Genomic DNA, 21,559 nt, shown 5'->3' on the forward strand with positions numbered 1-21,559 from the left:
TAAAAATATATCTTCTGTACCAAAAAAATCAAAGTTTAAAAAATATGATTTACATAAAATTTTTAAATGTCTAGGTGAAGAAAACAGTGTAAGCAAAGTCATGACAAAAGCCAAACAGTGTCTGACGTTTCTTAGGACTGCTTGCTTTAATTTGGGAAACTCTCATACAAGTGAGAAAAAGACTTAAAACCTAACAGAAAAACAGGCAAAAGCTGTATACGGAAAGGAAATTCATACAAAAAGAATTTAAAATGAACAACTTTATGAAAAATGTTCAACCTCACTCATAATTAAGAAATGTAAGTAAAAGCTGAAACTCCAACGCTTTGGCCACCTGATGCGAAGAGCTGACTCATTTGAAAAGACCCTGACGTTGGGAAAGATTGAAGACAGGAGGAGAAGGGGACAGCAGAGGATGAGATGGCTGGATGGCACCACCGACTCAATGGACATGCGTTTGAATGACCTCCGGGAGTTGGTGATGGACAGGGAGGCCTAGCGTGCTGCAGTCCACGGGGTTGCAAAGAGTCGGACACGACTGAGCAACTGAACTGAACTGACTGAAGTAAAAGCAATAAAATACTCTTTTTTTTCAACCTATCAAACTGGCAAAAATTTCAAAGCTTGAAAATAATGCCTAAGTTTATAGAGAAAAGAGTCAGTCTCACACACTGATATCAGGAGTATGAAATGGTTTCCTCCATTCTTTTGTATGGTTGTATAATACTCGACATGTGGACGTAGAAAAGATTATTTAACCAGTCACCATTTATAGATGTTTAGAGTTGCTGGTTCTTTTTCTTCCAGTTCTAGACATAAGAAGCAGTTCCCTAGTGGAGCTTCCCTAGTGGTCCACTGGTTAAGAATCTGCCTTGCAATGCAGGGGACTCAAGTTCAGTCCTTGGTCGGGGAACTAAGATCCCACTAAGATTGCAGTGAGGCAACCCAGCCCATGCGTCACAACTCCTGAGCCTGCACTCTCGAGCCTGCGCACAGCGACCAGAGAGAAGCCCACATGAAATACAAAGTTCCAGGGGCTGCAACCGACGCGGCCAAAAATAAATCAACACGTTTTTGTAAAGTTTTTTAACAAGTAGTATTGTGGTGAACATCCTTGTACACACATCTTTGCACACACATGAGGCTATATTTGTAGGAATAATTCTAGGCGATGGAAAATGCAAGTCGCTCAGCTGTGTCTGACTCTTTGCGACCCCATGGACTGTAGCCTACCAGGCTTCTCTGTCCATGGGATTTTCCAGGCAAGAGTACTGGAGTGAGTTGCCATTTCCTTCTCCAGGGGATCTTCCGAACCCAGGGATCGAACCGGGACTTTTGTATTAAAAGTTTTGATAGATATAACCAAATCGCCTTCCCATGAAGTTACAGCAGTTTGCACTCCGATCAATCTGTGTGTCCCTGTGCCTTGTCCAGTAGCAAAATTATAATATTAATATTGTTTTAAGTATGTGTTTAAAAAAAGAAAAAAGACAAGGGATAAGGCAGAGATGAGCAGGAATTGCAAACCGTGGTACAAAAGTTTAAAACATTTCTTAGTTCTGTCTTTGCCATTTACCTGCCATATTGCCTCCCCACTCTGAGCCCAGCTTCCCTATCTGTAAAATAAATGGAATAAAATTAATTGATGCTTCTAAAACCTGCTCACCAAATAACAGAGTGAATGGGTCCTAACCTGTGAGCATCTGGATGGCAGAAGCAGGTGAGAGGCCACGCCTGCCGGCTCTTCCCTCCCACATACAGAGACAAAGTCACATCAGAGGCTCCAAGACGGCCCCACTGGGCAGACAGGACTGGGTCTCATTCCTCAACAGGTGGCCAGGGAAGGCCGGGAAGCCAGTTTCTACTCTGTTGGAGCAGTCATTGTTTTTTTTGCCAGGATGCAGGCTGGACCTCAAGACTGCCTTTCCTGGTGTTTTAAGTGTGGGCCATGCAAAAGTATCCTGGTCACAGCCCTTGCTCAAGAAGCATCTGTGGCTCCCCATTACCTGCAGGAATAAAGTGGAACCCCTTAACTGTGTTGGGCCTTGAGGCTCTGGATCCTGGCCCCACCTCCCCCTGTGGTTTGGGCAGACACACAGTCTCCACTTCCCAAACTAAACTTTGAACATGCACCTTATCTGGGGACTTTCCTGCCTCCTGTGGCTTGCTCCCCTGCAAAAATCTCCAGGTCATCTCTAATGACTTCCTTTGCACGGTTAATTTGCTCATAATCTACACTGTGTAATCCGAGAGCATAGGGTCAATAGAGAAATTTGACAAGCCTTCATCACAGCTTCCTGGCTTGATGAATTTAGAGGAAAAAAATGTATGCATGTTCAAAACAGTGCATAGTAAAATTAAGCTCAAGCCTGGGTATGTTTAAATACACAGAGAAAAAGCCCAGGAGGAAAGGCACACCACAGTGCTCTTGGGTCCAGTGCCTTCATTAGGATAACAGGGATAAAGCAACCTGACTGTCCATCAACAGAGGAGTGGGTGAAGAAGATGTGGCACATATATACAGAGGAATATTACTCAGCCAGAAAAAAAGAATGAAATTGTGCTGTTTGCAAAGATGTAGATGGACCTAGAGTCTGTCATACAGAGTGAAGTCAGAAAGAGAAACACAAATATTGTATATTAACACACATATGTAGAATCTAGAAAAAATGGTACTGATGAACCTATTTGCAAAACAGAAATAGAGACACAGACATAGAGCACAGATGTATGGACACCAAGAGGGAACGGGGGAATATAAAGAACTGGGAGATTGGGATTGGCATACACACTCTACTGTGTATAAGACAGATAACTAAGAGAACCTACTGTGTAACACAGGGAACTCTACTCAGTGTTCTGTGGTGACCTGAATGGGAAGGAAACTTCAAAAAAGAGGTGTTATGTATACATGTATAACTGATTCACTTTGCTGTACAGCAGAAACAAACAACATTTTAAAGCAACTATACTCAATAAAATTCTTTTTAAAAAGGATAACACAGATGACAAAGATGATGATGACAGCTTACACAGACTGAGTGCTCACTCCCAGCTAAGCAGCACCCTAAACTTTTAACAGGTGCTTCTTTATTTATTTGGATATCTTTTTTAAGGTCTCCACAATTGACATGTATGACTTTTATAGTCAGAAAAACAACTGCTGGTTTTTAGTTCATTAGAGTTAAGTCATCTGGACAAGGGAGATGGCAACCCACCCCAGTGTTCTTCCCTGGAGAATCCCAAAGACAGAGAAGACTGGTGGTCACAGGAGTCCGTGGGGTGGCAAAGAGTCAGACACGACTGAGTGACTAACACACACAGTTAAGTCATAATAGATAGAGAATTATTTTCAGACAATTAGAGGGAGGTTCTGGACTGGGATGGATGAGGTCAGATCCCCCACCATCATCTTCCCCGTGGTCCCCTCCTGTCCTGCCCACTCCCCACAACCCCTGCGGTCTCCCTGGAAACTGGGCTCTCTGAATGTCCACAGCCAGAGGCATCAAGCTAGAACCCACATCCCAGGAGTCCCCTCCCTGTGGCCTGTTCAAGTTTCCACGGCTACCTAGTAGCAGGTGGTGGTTAAGCATCTAGACCCTGGAAATCAGACCAGCCTGACCCGGCTCTATGCCCCCGTGTGAACTTGGCCAGGTGGGTTCCTTCCACTGTGTCTGGGTCCCCATCGTAAAGCGGTGCCCATAGCTGGACCACGTCCTTGTAGACCAGGGCAAGAATGAAACAGGACGAGGGGACCCAAGGTCTGGCACACAGTAGGTGCCCACTAGGCTCTAGGGTCCTACGAAATTTACAATTTGTCACTAACTTGGTGGGGGGACGTGTAAGGGCAGCAGACAGGCAGTCCCCTCAAATAAGGACTTATTTAGAAGTCCTCTGGACAGCAGCCCAGAAAACCAGCATCTTAAAAGGATAAATAGCCTCCACGAGCTGGACAAAGTCTGGGACCGCTGGGGAGGGGGGAGGGGACTCGGCGCAGAGAAGGGTTTAAGCCTCGGACAATGGGCGCCGTCTGAGCTAACCAGCGCCGCTGCTTTGAGCCGTGAGAAGAGCTATTTTCTTGTTTAAAGCCTTAAAGAGCTATTAGGTTGGGCAAATCACTGGTAAAACAGCTGGAAACTTAAGTAGCAATTTAAACAGCCCATTGCCCTTCCAGCCCGGGGAGGAATGCGAGCCGCCGGCCGGCCCGTCTCCGGCCCACATTGTCTGGACTCAGAGGGTTGAGCCGGGACCTCTCCGCGGGCCCTGAATGCAGCCCGGGAGCTTTATTTAGCAAATCCACAATTTCTCCCCTACTCCCCCACCCCCTTCTTCTTTTTTTTTTTAAGTGAGCAGACCGAACTCTAATTTTCCCTCTTTTCTCTCCCAAGCCCCCTTGAATCGGCCCATTCTTTCATTATGTGGAACTAACGAAGGCCTCGCACAGTCTCTGCCCAGGAACGGGCCCGTAAATAAAACATGTTTCATTGATCAACTTCAAAAAGTCTTCGGCGGGGTTGGGGGCGGGGCGGGGCGGGTTGGGGCGGGGGAGGGGCTCCCGGAGGGGGAGGGGAGGGGAGGGGAGGGGATGGCGCGCGGAGGCCGAGGGACCGCGCGGGAGGAGGGGCGCGCATAGAGCGCTTCTGTGCCCCACGATCGTGTGTTTGTTTTTTTGTGGCCGGCGATTCTGCAGGCGCCGGGCCCGCCCCAAGCCCCACCATCCACCCGCAGTGGACTTGGAAAGGATGGCTGGGTCGCTTTATATGTTTTATTTTACTTTTTCTTAATCTCCCTACAAATAAAAAATTGGAGCCAACCCAGCAGAGCTCTGGCTGTACAGCAGCACTCCCTAGGGAAATGTGGCCACCGGCTTCAAGCTTCCCCTAGCATCCATTCCAGGAACATCCCAGGGCCCTGGGGGAGCCTGGCACAGGGTCATGTGGGCCCACCCCGGTGGGAGCAGGCAGTCTGAAGGAAAAGCTTTAGCAACCTGAGGGCAACTGAAGCCTTGCCCTTTATCAGCTATTTAGTGAGCACCTACTGTGTGCCAGGCACCTCTCCTGCTTGATTTTATTTCTGTGGGATTTTTTTTTAATTGCAAAAGTAGCGACTGCCCATTGCAAAACAATTCCATGACACGCAGGGACACAGTAGGCTCAAAGATCCCAGTGGCGGCTCCCTAATCCCTCTCGCTGGAGGAAACCACTGTTCACACGTGGATGTCCCTTTTTGAGACTTTATACAAATACACAAGCACAAACAGAGAGGGATTTTTAGTTTCTGTGCTTTTTGCAAGCGCAGCATCGCAGATCTTGTTTGAAAACCTGCTTTTGCCACAATACAACAGGAACATTTTTTCCGAAATGCTATTTCATGGCTGCATATTAATATTCTTTTGTGTCTGTGCCACCATTTCCTCCAGCCTTCCCCTACTGAAAGAGATCTGAGTTGTTTTCAAGAGTTTCTTGTTGCTAATGATTGGGTCCTGAATATCCTGGAGCAGCTACCTCTGTCTATGAGCAAGGGATAGAGATTCTTGGATGGGCAATGGTTGATCAAAGGTGATTCTGCATTTTATTTCGTTTTTCCTTTTTTATACAATACATGGGGTAAGGTGCATAACATCCAGCACAATACATTTGATATGCAGGTATATATCTCTGTCATCCCACCCAGACCAAAATATAGAACATTTCCAGCACCCCTAGAACGTTCCTGTGTGTGCCCTCCTCACTCAGACCCCCATGCTAGAGGTGAGGAAAGACCATTCAAAGTTTTGACAGAGAAGTGCCAGTTTACCTCCCACAACAGTGCCCAAGACTGTCCATCTCCCTGCAGCTTCTCCAGCACTGAGTGTTACTAATATTTGTCTTTTTTGCAAGTCTCATTGAGCTAGTTGGCCCCTTTGATAGGAGTGAAGTTAGCGGTTTTTGTTTTTTTTTTTGTTTTTTTCTTTCTGGAAATACTCTGTCCTTTAGGAATTCCTCCTCTGTAAACTGCCTATTCACATCCTTTGCCCATTGACTCCAGTCCATTATGAATTCATTCCTGTGACCACAAGGAGTTTGGGATTGATCTGAGCCCCTTCCGTCCCCACCAGTAAGGCATCCCCTTCTTTCCAATAGATCTTGTGTGGTTTACGGTATCCAGGGCCACCTTCTGTCACAACCAATGAACTCTAAGCCATGCTCCTCTTTCTGCCAAGCTGGCCCTCCCTGAACTTTTCTTTACATGTATTTCTTGATGCTTACTCTATCCTGTCTAAAGTTTATTTCAGTTTCTATTGAGTGTCAGCTGTATGCCAACAACCATGTCAAGAGCTTCATGTGCATCATCTCATCTCTCCCTTACTGAGCACTTTATTTATTTATTATGTTTGACTGCTCTGGGTCTTTGTTGCTGTGTGCAGTCTCTCTCTAGTTGTGGTCCATGGGCTTCTCATTGTGGTGGCTTCTCTCGTTGTGGAATACAGGCTCTAGGGCTGGAGGGCTTCAGTAGTTGTAGCTTAGTTGCTCCAGGGCATGTGGAACCTTCCCAGACCAGGGATTGAACCTGTGTTCCCTACATTGTCAGGCGGATTCTCGACCACTGGGCCACCAGGAAGTCCTCACTGAGCACTTATGATGAGAGCTTCCTATACTTGTCTTACATGTAGGGAAGCTGAAGCCGAACGTCCTTGAGGACACGCAACTGCTTACCTAGTTCTGTCCTTTCCGGTTTAAAACCAATTCATGTGGTCTCTTGCAGGAGACTTGCAGTAAAGCAAAGAGGAGCAAGGGTGGATTTAAGAGGCAGGGCCCTCTGGTGGGAAATTTGGCTGCTTTGGCAGAATTCATGAGCCAAGATCTCCCTCTCTAGCCTGAGCTCTTCCTAAACAGGGTCCAGGTCTCTTCCTGTGTTCTTAGTGTTCTTAGTGTCCAGCACAGAAAGTCATTGCTTAGTAAATTTGCCTTTTTTTTTTTTTTGATTGATCCTGGGCCGCAGCAGTAAAAAGGCCGAGTTCTAACCACTGGCTGCTGCTGCTGCTGCTAAGTCGCTTCAGTTGTGTCTGACTCTGTGCGACCCCATAGACAGCAGCCTACCAGGCTCCCCCATCCTTGGGATTCTCTAGGCAAGAACACTAGAGTGGGTTGCCATTGCCACGGAATTCCCAGTAAATGTCTTCCTAATGGAAATAACTCTTCTGTCTCTTTTGGACAATAGCACAACAACTAAATAACTCTTCTCCTTTCTCTAAGAATTTAGGTGGAGCCAATGCACTTTATGGGCTTCCCTGGTGGCTCACCCGTAAAGAATCTGCCTGCGATTCAGGAGGCGTGAATTCGATCCCTGAATTGTGAAGATCCCCTGGAGAAGGAAATGGCAACCCGCTCCACTATTCTTGCCTGGGAAATCCCATGGACTGAGGAGCCTGGCAGACTACCGTCCATGGGGGTCACTAATAGCTCAGACATGACTTAGTGACCAAACAACGGTGCAGTCTACAGTGGGGGGTAATTTCTTTTCTTGGACTCAGGCTCTCTGCCTGCAAAACAGGCTATGAGACACGTGATCTCAACCTTTGTCTATGAGGATCAAACAGGGTGATGGGTGTGAAGGAGTCTGGTAAAGTCTTGCGCAAAAGCCCATTGTCAGTATCAGCCTGGCCTGGCTAGTTATCAAAGCACATTGCTGACCCTAGGGCAGGGCAGGAGAACCCAAGCTCCCTGGAGCAGTCTCCTTCCCGCCCCCCATAGTCCTGGGAGATAAGGATGTCAGGCAGGAAAACCACAATGGCTCATTGTGAATGGGAGCCATGACCGGCTACAGCCCGCCATGGGCGGCTCTTGGGAGACCTTTATTGTGGTCACACAAGCTCTTCCTCCTTTGTGTTGAGGACAGTCTTGGAGTTGAACTAGGCTAGGCCCTAGGACCAGAGAAGGGCCAGCATCTTCCATGCAAATGGCAGTCTGGGACTAGACCCTGGAAGATGGGAAAGCCATGGGTCCCTGGGACATGCACCCTCCACTTTCTGGATCCTGAGAGACCTGCTCTGGGATGTCGCTGACCAGCATCGTCGCCTCCTGATTGTCTATGATTGCTGCCAACAATTAGCCCGAGAGAAAATGTTTGAGGGGATTCCAGGCAGACGTCTCCACAGCTACGCCTGTTTTCAGTGTCTGCCCTGCCAGACCACTTGCTGGACGTGGGAGGGAAGGAAGAAAACCGGTCACCCCCTCATTCATTCATGGGGTCCCTGCTTGCTACCTAGTATTAAGGGTCTCATCCTGTCTGCAGCCATGAAGCCCTTGTCTGGCTTCCTGATGGAGGGCTTCCTGGCTTCTCCTTGGAGGGCTGTATTGGCTTGGGTTTTTAGAGATGCTTGCATCTCAAGCAAGTGGCGTCCATGGGCAGTGTCACTGGGAAAAGTACCAGGCAGTGACCTTAACGGGCAGAGGAGGTTGAGATGATGGAGGGGGGTCCATGGCCTTCTCTACTCTCTGTCTCTTCTCTGGCCCTTCCCATTTCTTTCCTCCACTCTCTGACGGATTCATTCCCTGAGGCCAGCTGTCCCCACGGCAATAGAACCACAGCCACGGGGAGCTCCGACACCCATCCTCACTGCTCTCTGCCCATGTATAGAAGTAGATACACCTCAACAGCCCCACTTAGAGAACACCCGGGCAGACATCTGATGGGCTTCACTTAATCACATGTTCTTATTGTTCAGTCGCTCAGTCGTGTCTGACCCTTTGCGACCCCATGGACTGCAGCACGCCAGGTTTCTCTGTCCTTCACTGTCTCCCCGAGTTTGCTCAAACTCATGTCCATTGAGTCGGTGATGCTATCTAACCATCTCATCCGGTCACCACCTTCTCCCTGGACAAACTTTATAGCTGGGGCATGAAATACAATGAATGGCCCAACCAGAGCCACCTGTTCACTACTGAAGTCTTGGCTTAAGGTCTGCAAGGGATACTAGGTGACCAGGAAGTCTAACTCACCTGCCCACCCCAACATCTTGACCTAAGTGAAGGAAAAATCTGCTAGCCAATCGGTTCCAGATTTCAGAGCTGAACCAGTGCCCATGGTGGCCCTTCTGCAAGGCCAAGGGCCCCAGGTCACACGTTCCGCCGTCCTGCTGGCAGGCCCAGCGTGCCCTCAGGGCACAGAGGATGGAGGGGGCCAGGAGAAGATGGGCGGCTGGATTCACTCCACAAAGTCGCAGGCAGGACAGAGCTCCTGAGCCTTGAGTCTAAGCCTGTCAGACACAGGAATGGGGAAGTTTGTTGAGACAGAAGGGAGCAGAAAAAGCTGTGGCTCAAAGCATGAGGCAGTGCAGGGCTGAGGGGAGGCGAGGACTTTCCCAGGCAGAGGACAGGCCCACTGCCCACAGCGTTTTTTGGTTTTTTTGGCTGGGCCAGGTCTTAGCGCCGCACGAAGGCTCTTAGTTGTGGCTTATGGGATCTAGTTCCCTGACCAGGGATTGAACCCAAGCCCCCTGCATTGGGAACATGGAGTCTTAGCCACCCACCAGGGAAATCCCTCTCCCATGGCCTTGAGTGGATGGTGTCCTGTAGGCAGCAAGGACTGGAGAGGTCAGGTCTGCCTTTGAGCACTGACTCCGCTACTCTGATGGGTGTGGGTGTGAGCATCTGTGGAGTCATGTGGGTGGAAGCTGGTGTCCTTTCATCAAAGCCAGCGGCTCCTGGGGATGGAGAGAAGTGATGTGCCATTCATTGACAGGGCTTGGTGGATGAGGAGAGAGGAGAGATGCCAGCCCTGAGGAGCAGGCCTAGGCAGGAGGAGGTGAGGGCCCGGTTGGCGACTTTGAGGTGCCTAAGGGGGCTCTGGTGGGCCCGGCCGTGGGGCAGCGGATCTGGGTTTAGGGCAGAAGTTTCCCCGCTCTGTGATGCTGGGATGTCTCCAGGTTTCATTTGCAGCTTTCCCTGCATGTATGGCCTTGCAGCTTGAGTCACTTCCCCGGGGGGAATGGTGTGTGTGTGTGTCATATCATCTCCCCATCACTTCCCACTTCTACACAACCCCTCCCAGGATCCTAGAGTGACTTGTTGCCATCCTAGATAAGAAAATAAACTGGGAAGGGAGGAACTGTTAGATAGATGGGTGAGCATGAAACTGGTTAGTACCTAAAATCAGCCATATGAACTGTGAACTGTTACAATTTGTCTGCTATGTAAAAACCTCCTTTCTCAATATGGAAACCAAAACACACTCTGTGTGTTACAGCCAGGAGTGCCCTAATGCCTTTCGAGTGGGTTTTATTATCAGGTCTTCCCAGGTGGTGCTAGTGGTAAAGAATCTGCCTGCCAATGCAGGAGACATAAGAGACACAGGTTCGATCCCTGGGTAGGGAAGATCCCCTGGAGAAGGAAATGGCAGCCCACTCCAGTATTTCTGCCTGGAGAATCCATGGACAGAGGAGCCTGGCGGGCTACAGTCCATGGGGTCACAAAGTTGGACACGACTGAAACGGCTTAGCACACAGGCAGTGGCTTGGAGCCTGTCTTCAGGAGCTGCACAGAGCTGAATTCGGATCCCATGTCTGCCATTAGCTGGCTCTGTGGTCCCCAAGGAAGTGGCCTGGGTCTTTGTTTTTTCAGGTGTAAGGTGGGGATGGTGGCAGTTTCTGCCTCTCGGGATAAGTGATGTAACACAAGACATCTGGGCACAATGCTAGGAACACAGGGACACGGCTTACACTGTACCTGTTGCTATAACTGGGGACAGAGAGAGCCAGAGGTCAGAATACCCTGAGTGCTGAATCTGAGGCCAGTGATCTCAGAGGAGTCTGGAACGTGAGCTGGAGACGTCCCTGGCTTCTGGGGGTTGAGACCCTCATTTGAAAAATAAGAGCTCGAGCCGAGGAGCCTGATCCATGGGGCCCCTGGTCACCGGTTGTTGTTTACTTGCTCAGTCGTATCCAACTCTTTTGCAACCCCATGGACTGTAGCCCACCAGGCTCCTCTGTCCATGGGATTTTCAGGCATGAATACTGGACTGGATTGCCATTTGCTTCTCCGGGGGGATCTTCCCAACCCAAGAATCAAACCTCCGTCTCCTGCATTGCAGGCGGGTTCTTTACCACTGAGCCACCAGTTATGTGAGAGAGAAGCCCCCATAGTCACCTGCCGATTACAGAAAGGATGAGCCTTCAAGGTCTAAAGAAGTATGCAAACACGAAGCGGTATGACTATGAACGTTAATTTTTAATAAGAGAGGATGACGAAAGCCTCTAAAGTCATCAAGATCAAGGCTTTCACATCCCTGCAGTGACATTTTATGCTTAAACTTTATTTTCTCAAAGAACTTTCTGTGGCTAAAGAACAACTGTTAGGAATCAAGAGACTTTTTCATGAGGAAGTAAAAACAAAAGCAAGGTGCTCTTACACGGAGGGCTGGCGTCAGCAGGCTGGCGTCCGGGTGGCCCAGGCTGTGTGTCTGTCTGGCAGGAAGAGAAGTGCTCAGGTCAGCCTCTGCGCAAGCCTCTGTCACCAGGGGGCGCCAAAGGGCCCCGGAGGACAGCGGTCCTGCTGGCCAGCCCAGCTTCCCTGTGGGCACTGAGGATGGAGGTGACCAGGCGTGTGTGGGCAGCTGGATTCACGCCCCAGGGCCCTGTCAAACAGCCAAAATAAGCTTTATCCACTCCCTGGGGTGATGCAAATCCTCAGTTAAGTGATGTCTACCTTGTTTCTTTGTCCATTCCTTCATTTATCCAACAATCATTACTTAGGTCCCAGCTGGGAGCTGTGACTCCAGACGCAGATCAGCTGTGAGCCCCACCTTCAGGAACCCCCAGGCTGGGAGGCGACAAATATGAAACCCAGGGTGAGCTGGACTCTGATGGGAAAGCGGCAGTGCCTATTGGATCCCAGAGGAGGACCTACCCCCTGCTTGGGGATGGGGGTGGGGCAGAAGAAGAGGGGTGAGCCTTGTGAAGATCAAGGGTGATCCTGGCAGAGGCGGGCACACAGGCAAAGACTGAGAGCTGTGAACGCGGGATGCCTGTGGGGCCCTCTTTGCATTGGTTTGTCGAGGAGAGGACCACTGGGGAGGGCAAAGGGTGCGTTGTGAGCCCCACAGAGTGTTCAGCGTTGCTTGGTAGGCAACAGGGAGCCATGGAGTGTTCCTCCTAAGGCATGTCTCATCCATGTCCGGGCCTCACTCACCCAGCTCAGTTTCTAGATGCTGTAAGATACCCCTTGCTGGAGTCCAGACAAAGGGATCTCACCCCACCAGCTGCCCAGGCACCACCGTCTCTGTGAGCAGCTGGCTTCTGTGTCACCAACAGCCTCGTGCAGCGCTTTACAGTTTGTGAGATGCATTGAGAACACTCACTCCTAGGTCCCCACCTTCTCCCGCTGACCTTGCACACGGCCTTGTCCATCGCAGAAATCTCCTCCTCACCCTTGGTGCCCAATTCTAGGGTCCTGTGCCCCGGGAGGCCTCCCTGACCACCCCTGTGCCAGAACCAACCACCTTTCTCTGCCATGTCCTTGAGTGCATTTGTGGGGGGCTTAGGAGTGTGTCTCCTCTCCAGCCCTCTCTGCTTCCTGACTCCTCTGCACAGACCATCATCTCTTGAAAGGAATGACTTTTTCTCTGCACACTTTGGTGGGGCTAGCTGGGGACTGGACTTGGTGTCACTGAGAGCTGCCTCTGGGTTCTGGGAGGGCCACAGTCTAACAGGCCACCATCCTGCCTCCATTGCCTCCTTGATTTGGGACGACGGAGCCCAAAATAAGAACCCCCTGCTACCATCAAGCTTGAGGGGCACCGGGCCAGGGATAAGGGGCTGCTGTTGAAGAAGCCCATCAAAGAGCATTGTTTCTAGTTGGTTCAAGCCCCTGAAAGGACCTACCCTCCCGCCCCAACTCACCTTTGTTGCTCTGTTATCCAGTGCACAGGACAATATGCATCATGCATATGTTTTGAGGGTGTTTCTCCCCCAGAAACCCAAAGCCACACGAGGGCAAAATAAAGCCTGATAACAGGGTCTCCCAAATTAAACCACCAGCCAGCACAACCACACACGATATGTCAAGTGTGATGGGGGAGAAGGCTAACCCTCTCTGGTCCCCCCGTGTGGGGACCCCTTGCCTCAGCCCCCAGGCTAGTGCCACAGGCTGTCCGTGATACAAGGTCAGACAGGGAGCAAAGGTGGCTGGACACCGATTAAACTTCCAGGGCTGTGGAGACTGCCTCCAGAAGGTTGTGGGAGTGTGTGTGCAGTCACCCATTTGTGTGTGAGAGGTTGCGTGTTTAAAGAGCGGGATTGTGTGCGAGGGTGGTGGTGAGGATGTATCTAAGTGTGAGAGCCTGTATGCCTGACGGGGTGTGTTGGAGGGTGTACCTGCGTGTGTGGGTGTGTTGGGGGGCAGGGAAGGGAGCCAATGTGGAGAGGAAACCTGGGTGTGTCCTGGCGCAAGCAGAGTGGGCAAAAAGAGGCAAGTCTTGTCTTTCAGTCAGACCTGGAGAGCAGGAGAGGAAAAAAGAAGCTCTTATTGGTGGTTGTCAAGGAGATGGGCCTTGGGGTTTGCTGAACTTTCTTGCCTTCAAGCGTCCTGCCTGGGGCTGAGAAGGGCCATTTATTTCCAGCTTTGCCCGCTGGGCAGGGGGTCTTGGATCCAGGTCTCAAAGGAGTCAGGTGTAGACCCCAGGCCCCGCCAGAGCAACTCTTAGGTGGAATGACCTGACTGCTTGGTCTTCCCACCCCCAGTCCACCATCCCGCGGGACTTTGCATTCTGGGGGCGGGGGCTCATCAAACTTTGCTGTGTAAGAGGTCAGCCTTGAGACAAGCTGCGGCAGCCAAGACTGACCGCGAGGCAGACACAGAATCTTCACCGCGCCCCCTTGCAGACACGGATCCCGCGGTTGTCCTAGGACAAGCGCATTTATAGGCCATTGTCCTTTGCGGAGTGGTAAAAAGTTGGTTTGTTTTGAACGTAAATGTGAAAACGATCTTCAGAAGGTTTTCCTGCCTGTCTTCTTCACGGCTGCCTTGCCAGTGCTGGGCACACAGTGAAAGTAAAGTCGCTCAGTCGTGTCGGACTCTTTGTGACCCCATGGACTGTTAGCTTACTAGGCTCCTCTGTCCATTGGATTCTCCAGGCAAGAATACTGGAGTGGGTTGCCATTTCCTCCTGCAGGGGAATCTTCCTGACCCAGGGATCGAACCCTGGTCTCCCGCTTTGTAGGCAGCCGCTTTTACCATCGGAGCTACCAGGGAAGTTGCACACAGTAGGTGCTCAATAAACACTTAAGGAATGGATGAAAGAGTAATTCTGCTTCGAGCGGTCTGCGTTTCTTTCGATACAAATGGGTGCCTCCGAGGCCTTTCTCGACCTCCTGGGCCGGTGGGCAGGCCTCCTCCTCTCCCTAGAGTGTGTGTGTGTGTGTGTCTGTGTGTGTGTGTGCGCGCGCGCGTGTTGGTGGATGGGTGCTGCCCCCTAAGGAGCGGCCACCCTCGACGGACAGGGCGGGACGCAGGAGCAGGGGGTAGAGGGAGGGAGCAGCCTCAGAGGTGGCTCCGGCCAGGCCTAGACCCTGCGTCCGGCGGCCCAGCGATCGGGGACTCTAGCCCCCACCTGCCGCCGGCCGGTAGAAGAGGGGGGCGCCCCCGGACTCCCGCCCCTCCCCCCAGGCCGGCGGCCGGCGCCCATTGGGCGATGGCGCGTGGAGCCCCGCCCCGGCGGCAGCGGGCCAATGAGCGCGCGGCTGTCACCTCTTCAGTCGCGCCGGCTCGGAGGCCGGGAGCCGGAGCGCTGGCCTCGGAGCCTGCAGCTGGGAGCGCTCGGCGAGCGGCCGGTCGGTGGGGGTCCCCGCGCCCCGCACGCCCCGCACGCCCGGCCCGGCCCGGCCCGCAGTGAGCATGGGCGCGGCAGCCGTGCGCTGGCACTTGTGTGTGCTGCTCGCCCTGGGCGCGCGCGGGCGGCTGGCGGGGGGCAGCGGGCTCCCAGGTAAGCCCCGACCCGGTGGGCGGCGAGGTCCCGGGCGGGCCCCCAGCCACGCGCCGTCGGGAGGGCTGCAGCCCCGCCCTGACTCTGCCAAGTAACTTCTGGGGCCGGCAGCGGAGCGCCCCCTCCGCTCTGCCCGGGCCGGCCCGGGGGCTCCCGGAGCGCAGCGGGGCCGGGGCAGGGAAGGGGGGTGGCCGAGGCCCCGGGGGAGCTGGGGCGGGGGGTGGCGTGTGAGGGCGGGAGGAAGAAAGAAAGCACGACGGCCCGCCGAGGGGCTCCGCCGGCGGCCCCGGCGCACCGCCCAAGGGCGGGAGGGAGTGGGGACCCCCGCCCCAGCCGGACGGGAGCTCCCCACTTCCCAGGGAAGAAGGGAGGCTGGGAGGGGAGACCCCCGAGGAGGGGAGCAAGGGAAAGAGGACTGACCCCGAGAGAAAGAGAAGGAGGATGTGAGAGACGGAGAGACAGACGGACAGAGACGGAGGTACACAAAAGGACGCAGGGAACAAAATCCCGGAGAAAGACGGACTGGAAGAGTAGAGACCAGAAAGACCGAAGCAGGCAAGGAGGAAACCCAAGGGAGTAGGCAGGAGGCAGATGAGCATCTGGAAGGAAAAAGATCAAAAGAGGGAGATGTGAAGGCGGGCGGGAGGAAGGGATGGGAAGAGAGGGAAAGAGAGGTGCAGCCAAGGGGGCGCAGGAGAAAGAGGGGAGGGCGGGGGAGGGGGGAGGGAGCCAGCCAGACCGAGGGAAGGAGGGAAGGATGAGATGGCTGGAAAGCGGTGGACAGATGGACAGACAGGAGGGGGAAGACTGAAGAACAGACACGGAGAAAAAGGAGAAGCTTAGAGTCAGAGGGCGGGAAGATGGAACACCCTGAGGGGGTCCACCAGAGACAGGCAGGAGACTCTGGGGGTTGCTGGTGGGTAGGTGGGCAGGCAGCAGGGGTGAGGTCGGGTTCCCCACGGATTTCAAGGGACCTGGACACACCCCTTCCCCTCCTGCTCTCTTGGGTGTCTTCCACAAAGCTGAAGACACATTCTCCCCTCCCACATCTGACCCTGTCCCTCAGAGGAGCTTCCCTTCTTTTGGTGCTCGGAGAGGAGAGACCCTGCCTCGCTCTCCCCGGCTGCCCCGAGGTCCCCTGGCTGCGCCCACTGCCCGGCTCCCTGAGGTCTGTGTCTGGCAGCAGGAAGTCTATTCCTGGGAGTTAACCCCTGAGTGAGGATGCCGGGCCATTGAAACTATTCCACAATTGAAGCCAAGCTGTTTTCTCCCCCGGTAGCCCCAAGGGAAACTGGGGCCCGCTGCCACATCCCCACGTGTCTGTGGGTATGTGTCCTGGTTCCTTCAGCCCCGTTGGATTGCTCCTGTATGTGCCCGTCTTCCTCTCCCTGTCTGTCTGCTGTCTGTCTGCACCCCCTTCCAAGCCTTGTGCTGCTCTGAGACAACTCGTGTCAGAGCGAGCACCTGTGATGGGAGGGGAGGGCTGTGCTGGGCTGTCCAGGCCAGGACTGGGGCCAGGGAAATTGCAGGAGCCCCTGGGCTGTGTGCCCTCTCCCTCTCCTCCAACTTGCCTGCCCTCTCCCCAGCCCCCACCTAAAGACATGTTTCAAAAGTGTGTTGGGAGACTTCCCTGGCGATCCAGTGGTTAAGGCTCTGCACTTCCAATGCTGGGATTGAGTTCAATCCCTGATCCCTCTTAAGGGATCTAATATCCCGCATGCTACAGGGCATGACACCCCCCTCCTCCCAAATAAAGGGTTTTTTTAAAAAACTACAATTAAAAAAAATTTGTTTTGGGAGGTGCCCCTACTGCCCCTTGGCTAACATCCATCCATTTTCATCCCACAAGGACGCCTGCCTAGGTGTGAGATTGGGGGCCCCAGGTGGTTTGACCCCTGAGAAGTGGGAAGAGCTGTAAGTGTGGTCCATTGCCCCATCTGGCCGTGTCTTAGAGGTGGCCCCGCTCCTCTCCCCTGGAATGTGCAGATCTCTGGTCTCTGGCTTCCTGCCCTTGAGGCTATGCCACCCCTCTCGGGGTTCCCGCTGTGGTCACTTCTCCAGAAGGGGATGGTCCACTGGCCTGATGTTCCTCCTGGCCCCTGGCTGTCTGATGACTGGCTTTGGTCTATGCTGACTGCCTCCTGGCCCCTGATGCACCATCCTTAGGGCAGCTGTAGAGGGTGGGCTGCTGACCTGAGCGGATACAACCATTCTGAGAAAGGATGCCACCTGCTCTGTGTGTGTGTGTGTGTGTGTATAGGGATGTGATTCTGTTGTATTTCTTTTTGATGCCTCCCTTTAAGGGCAGGCTGGAACCTTGGGGAGGAAGGAAGTCCTGGAGGGAAGTGGTTCTCTTAGAGAGGTCTCCACATGCAAATTTAGAACCCAGATGCCAGCCAGAGCAGTAATTCAGAGTGGACATTCTTGAGGGCCAGACGGGCTAGGGTGAAGCAGAGGCATGAAGAGAGGAGGGCATTCCAGGAGTTCCCCAGGCTTGCCCCTGGGTGATGGCCCTCGCCATAGCCACTGAGAGTTCCCTGTGCTCCCCTCTGGGTCCTTCTGTCTGTCTGTCACCCATCTGTACTCTATTCATAGCTGGCTGGAAGCAACATGTCATGTGGAAAAGTCCTGGACCTGTTTATCCTGAGTCAGAGTCCAGTCTCTGCTCCTAATGAGCTCCTGACCGTCAGCAGGCTTCTCTGGGCCTCAGTTTCCTCATTTATAACCTGAGGAATGAACCTAGATTATAGCTAAGGTTCTTCTGGCTGCATTATCCTGTGCTCTGAGGGCCTTCCTGCTGCCTGAGGCATGTGTGTGTGAGAGAGAGAGAGAAGTGTATATACAGATGCACAGAATCTATTTTACATTATTTGCCCAACAGCGATTCCAGACTGATGGTGTATATGGAGGGAAGGTGGTGGGGAGTGCCAGGAACCCACATAACCTAAACTTAACTTGAGTTTGGAAGTCAGAGTATGAGAACCAGGTTCAAACCTAGATTTCCGAGGTGGAGAAGAGAGAGGACAGGGAGACTGGATGCATCCGTGAGCCAGGTTAGCCCAACTGACAGAATGGGTCCACCGCTGGGATGCTCTAGTCTGGTGGCATGGAGGCCAGGGGAAGAATCCTTTAGGGACTTCCCTGGTGGTCCAGTGGCCAAGACTCTGGGCTCCCAACGTAGGGGGCCCAGGTTTGATCCCCGTCAGGGAATTAGATCCCACATGCCTCAACTAAAGATCCCACATGCTAAATGAAGTTCAAAGATCCCGTGTGCCACTGCTAAGACCCGGCGCTGCCAAATAAATAATTTTTTTTTTTTTTTTTTTTAGAAAAGAATCCTTTATTTCACATCCTAGGGGCTGGGTGAGGCCCATGTTTCAGATCTGCCTCGTGGGCCTGCTGGCTTAGCCCCCGCTCACTGAGCCAGGCTAGCCTCTGTTTCCCCATCTGTGACCCAAAGGGGATGGATTTAAATTCCTCTGAGGACCCTTCTGGCTCTAAATTCTAGAATAAGGAGGGTGGAGGAGGGTTGGAGAGATGCTTGTGGGGAGAGCAAGACATGCAGAGAGACGCTTTTCCTCTCTATGTTCCTAAAGTGAAAAGTGAAAGTTGCTCAATCATGTCCAACTCTGTGACCCCATGGACTATACAGTCCATGGACCTCTCCAGGCCAGAATAGTGGAGTGGGGAGACTTTCCCTTCTGCAGGGGATCTTCCCAACCCAGGGATCAAACCCAGGTCTCCCGCATTGCAGGCGGATTCTTTACCAGATGAGCCACCAGGGAAGTCCTATGTTCCTAAGCCTCCGCTTTCTCAGCTTTGTAATGGGAACTATAACTCTACCTAATGGAATCGTTGTGAAAATAAACAAGACTGGCACCTGGCACAGAGCAGCCACCCCAAAGATGCTACCAGTCACCACCTGTCACTCCAGGTGGTCATGTGACAGCTCTTCCTGTTAATTACCCCAGGGACCATGGTGGGGCAGGAGGCAGAAGGAACTCCCTGCCCCGCACTGGCTGCCCATGTCCCAGCCACACCTCACCATTGTTCCCCCACCCCAGCAGGGGCCGTCGACGTGGACGAGTGCTCGGAGGGCACGGACGACTGCCACATTGATGCCATCTGCCAGAACACGCCCAAGTCCTACAAATGCCTCTGCAAGCCAGGCTACAAGGGGGAAGGCCGGCAGTGTGAAGGTGAGCCCGGCCCAGCCCTCGGGCCAGACCCACAGCCCCCACGGCCCTTGCGGGTGGCCTCGGTCAGCCCTGGCAGGGAGGCTGCAGGCTGCCCTGGAACCTGGGCTGCTTCCTTTGGAGGTTGAGGAGTATTTAACTCTCCTTGAGTTTGAAACTTTTGGAGTTTCTATTTAATAAGAAATTGAGGTGGAGCACTGGATGGTATATTTGTCCATCTGTCCCTGGCCGGATGTATATGGGGTAGAGGCCTGGGGTGACCCCCAAGGTGGTTGTTGTTCACTCGCCAAGTCATGTTGGACACTTGGCGACCCCGTGGACTGCAGCACACCAGGCCTCTCCCGGTCCCTCGCCATCTCCCGGAGTTTGCCCAATTCATGTCCATTGAGTCGGTGATACCATCCAACCATCTCATCCTCTGTCACCCCCATTCTCTCTGGGGGAGGGAATGGCAAACCACTCCAGTATACTAGCTGTGAGAACCCCATGAACTGTAGACCCCAAGCTCCCTAGTTTCAAATCCAAAGCTACCTGTATATCCTGTGTAGCTTCCCCGAGGGAGCTTTGCAGGAGCAGCCACAGCGCCTGTGGGGTTGGCTCAGGTCTCCTGCGTCGATGATACGAGCATGGGCAGAGACGGGTGTTGTCTGTTTATCTAGCCTTCCTTCCCTGCACCTGGGATGCTGGTTTGAGCGTATGGCCCTAGAAACCCGGCAGGCTGAAAGTCAGAGGCAAGAACACTCTTCGCTGTCTTTGGAGGGGACTTCCCAAGCTGGACAGAACCTTTGGGAGCATTTGTCCAAGAGGGTCTCTGGTCATTCTGTCTCCAAGGGTCTGGCGCACGACCCAGCATCGGGGGGCCAGAGACGGCTCTCTTCCAAGACTGATGTGCAGCCCTGGTTGAGAATCAGGATCCAAGGCTTCCCTGTCTGTCCCCGCTTCACAGATGAGGAAAACTGAGGCTCTGATTGGAGAAGTCACTTCTGCAAGGTCCCGCCCGCAAACCCTGTTTCACAAGGGCATGGCTGGGACTCATACCCAGGCCCCTTAATTCCTGCCCAAAGCTCTGTCATCTCATTGTCTTCTCCCTGAGCCCTGCCAGCTTCCATTTTCAAAACCTGAGACTTGTACTAGGTAAGCAAGGTGGGTGCCTGCTCCTAGGTTTTTATAGGAGCTGGGTTTCGTAGGAAACACGCTGTGCCTCCTCAGGACGCCAGTATTGTTTATCCATCTCATTTGTTGGGCATCTACTTAAGGCTGAGTGCCAGATAGATGACCCTGTCCTGGATCATGCCCAGTTTGGCCACAGTCCTGGCCTTGCTTGAGGCCCAGAAGCCAGAGCGGGGAGCTGGCACCTATCCACAGACCTCTGGAAGGAGGCCAGGCTGGAGGCAGATAGAGCAGGCTGGCTGCTGTTAGGCCTGGGCATGAGCTTGGTGGTTCTGGCTGGCACATGTGAGACGCTGTTTTCTTCTTATCTTTTGCTCTGCCCTCTGGCCGGGGGTTCCCAAGGTGACCCCTGTCTCCGCCACTTGAAGCCGTTGACCCAGCCTGTTCCTCCTCCAGCCCAGCTCCTGAGGTGGCCCACCCCCGCCCCCCACTGTCCCTTGCCCAGGATGCCCACGTTTTGTGCCCTACCTGTTGCCCTGAAGTCCTGCAGAGTCCAGAATAGCTTCCCACTCTGCTCGAGTGGAACCCCCCAGGGTGGGGGTCCCGGTCACTGGCTCTGGGGGCCTGATGGCCCCAGTATGAGGATAAAAGAGAACAAAGCTGTGAGTGTGCTTCCGTCTCTCCAGCCGGGCTCTGGCCTCTGGCCTCATCTGAAGCTCGGACGCCCTTGTGCCCGGGCCACACATACACACACCAGGCCAGTCGTGTTTCTGAGACCCAGCTCAGATGTTTCCCCTTCATGGAGCTCCTTTCCCTCCTTTTATGCCCTGGCTAACTCCTAATCTGTCTTAAGGCCTCCTGAAGACTGAATGAAATCATCAGCTCTCCCCAGCCTTTCTGGCACCAGGGCCCAGTTTCCTGGAAGACAGTTTTTCCACGGACGGGGAGGGATGGTTTCGGGATGATTCAAACGCATTGCAGTTATTGTGCACTTTGCTTCTATCATTATTACATCACCTTCACCTGCGATCATCAGGCATTTGATCCCGGAGGTTGGAGACCCCTGGTGTAGGGTACCAGAGCCCTGGCAACCTCAGTGTCTGGTTGACAGTGGGCACTCGGCATACAGCAGGTGCTCAGCACCCAGGGGGTAGTACTGTTACCCATGTTGTTGTCAGCGTTGTTATCTGCTCCCATCGTCATCATCAAAGCTCGGTCGTGTACCATTTGCTGGTTTCCATGGTGTAAATGGGGGCTTCCCAGGTGGTGCTAGTGGTAAAGAACCCACCTGCCAA

General features: G+C 53.0%; 1 protein-coding gene across 2 annotated transcripts in view; it reads left to right on the top strand.

Moving 5' to 3' along the window:
* The first annotated feature begins 14,870 nt into the window (after nucleotides 1-14,870).
* Nucleotides 14,871-21,559, top strand: part of SCUBE1 (signal peptide, CUB domain and EGF like domain containing 1) — a 125,561-nt gene continuing 118,872 nt past the window's right edge. For both annotated transcript variants that reach the window (XM_055566015.1, XM_055566016.1), the window contains exons 1-2: nucleotides 14,871-14,958; nucleotides 19,026-19,157. In XM_055566015.1, coding sequence (XP_055421990.1) covers nucleotides 14,871-14,958; nucleotides 19,026-19,157 — 220 coding nt within the window. The remainder of the gene's footprint in view (nucleotides 14,959-19,025; nucleotides 19,158-21,559) is intronic.

Source organism: Bubalus kerabau, chromosome 1 (assembly GCF_029407905.1).
Source record: "Bubalus kerabau isolate K-KA32 ecotype Philippines breed swamp buffalo chromosome 1, PCC_UOA_SB_1v2, whole genome shotgun sequence".
Classification (NCBI taxonomy): Eukaryota; Metazoa; Chordata; class Mammalia; order Artiodactyla; family Bovidae; genus Bubalus; species Bubalus kerabau.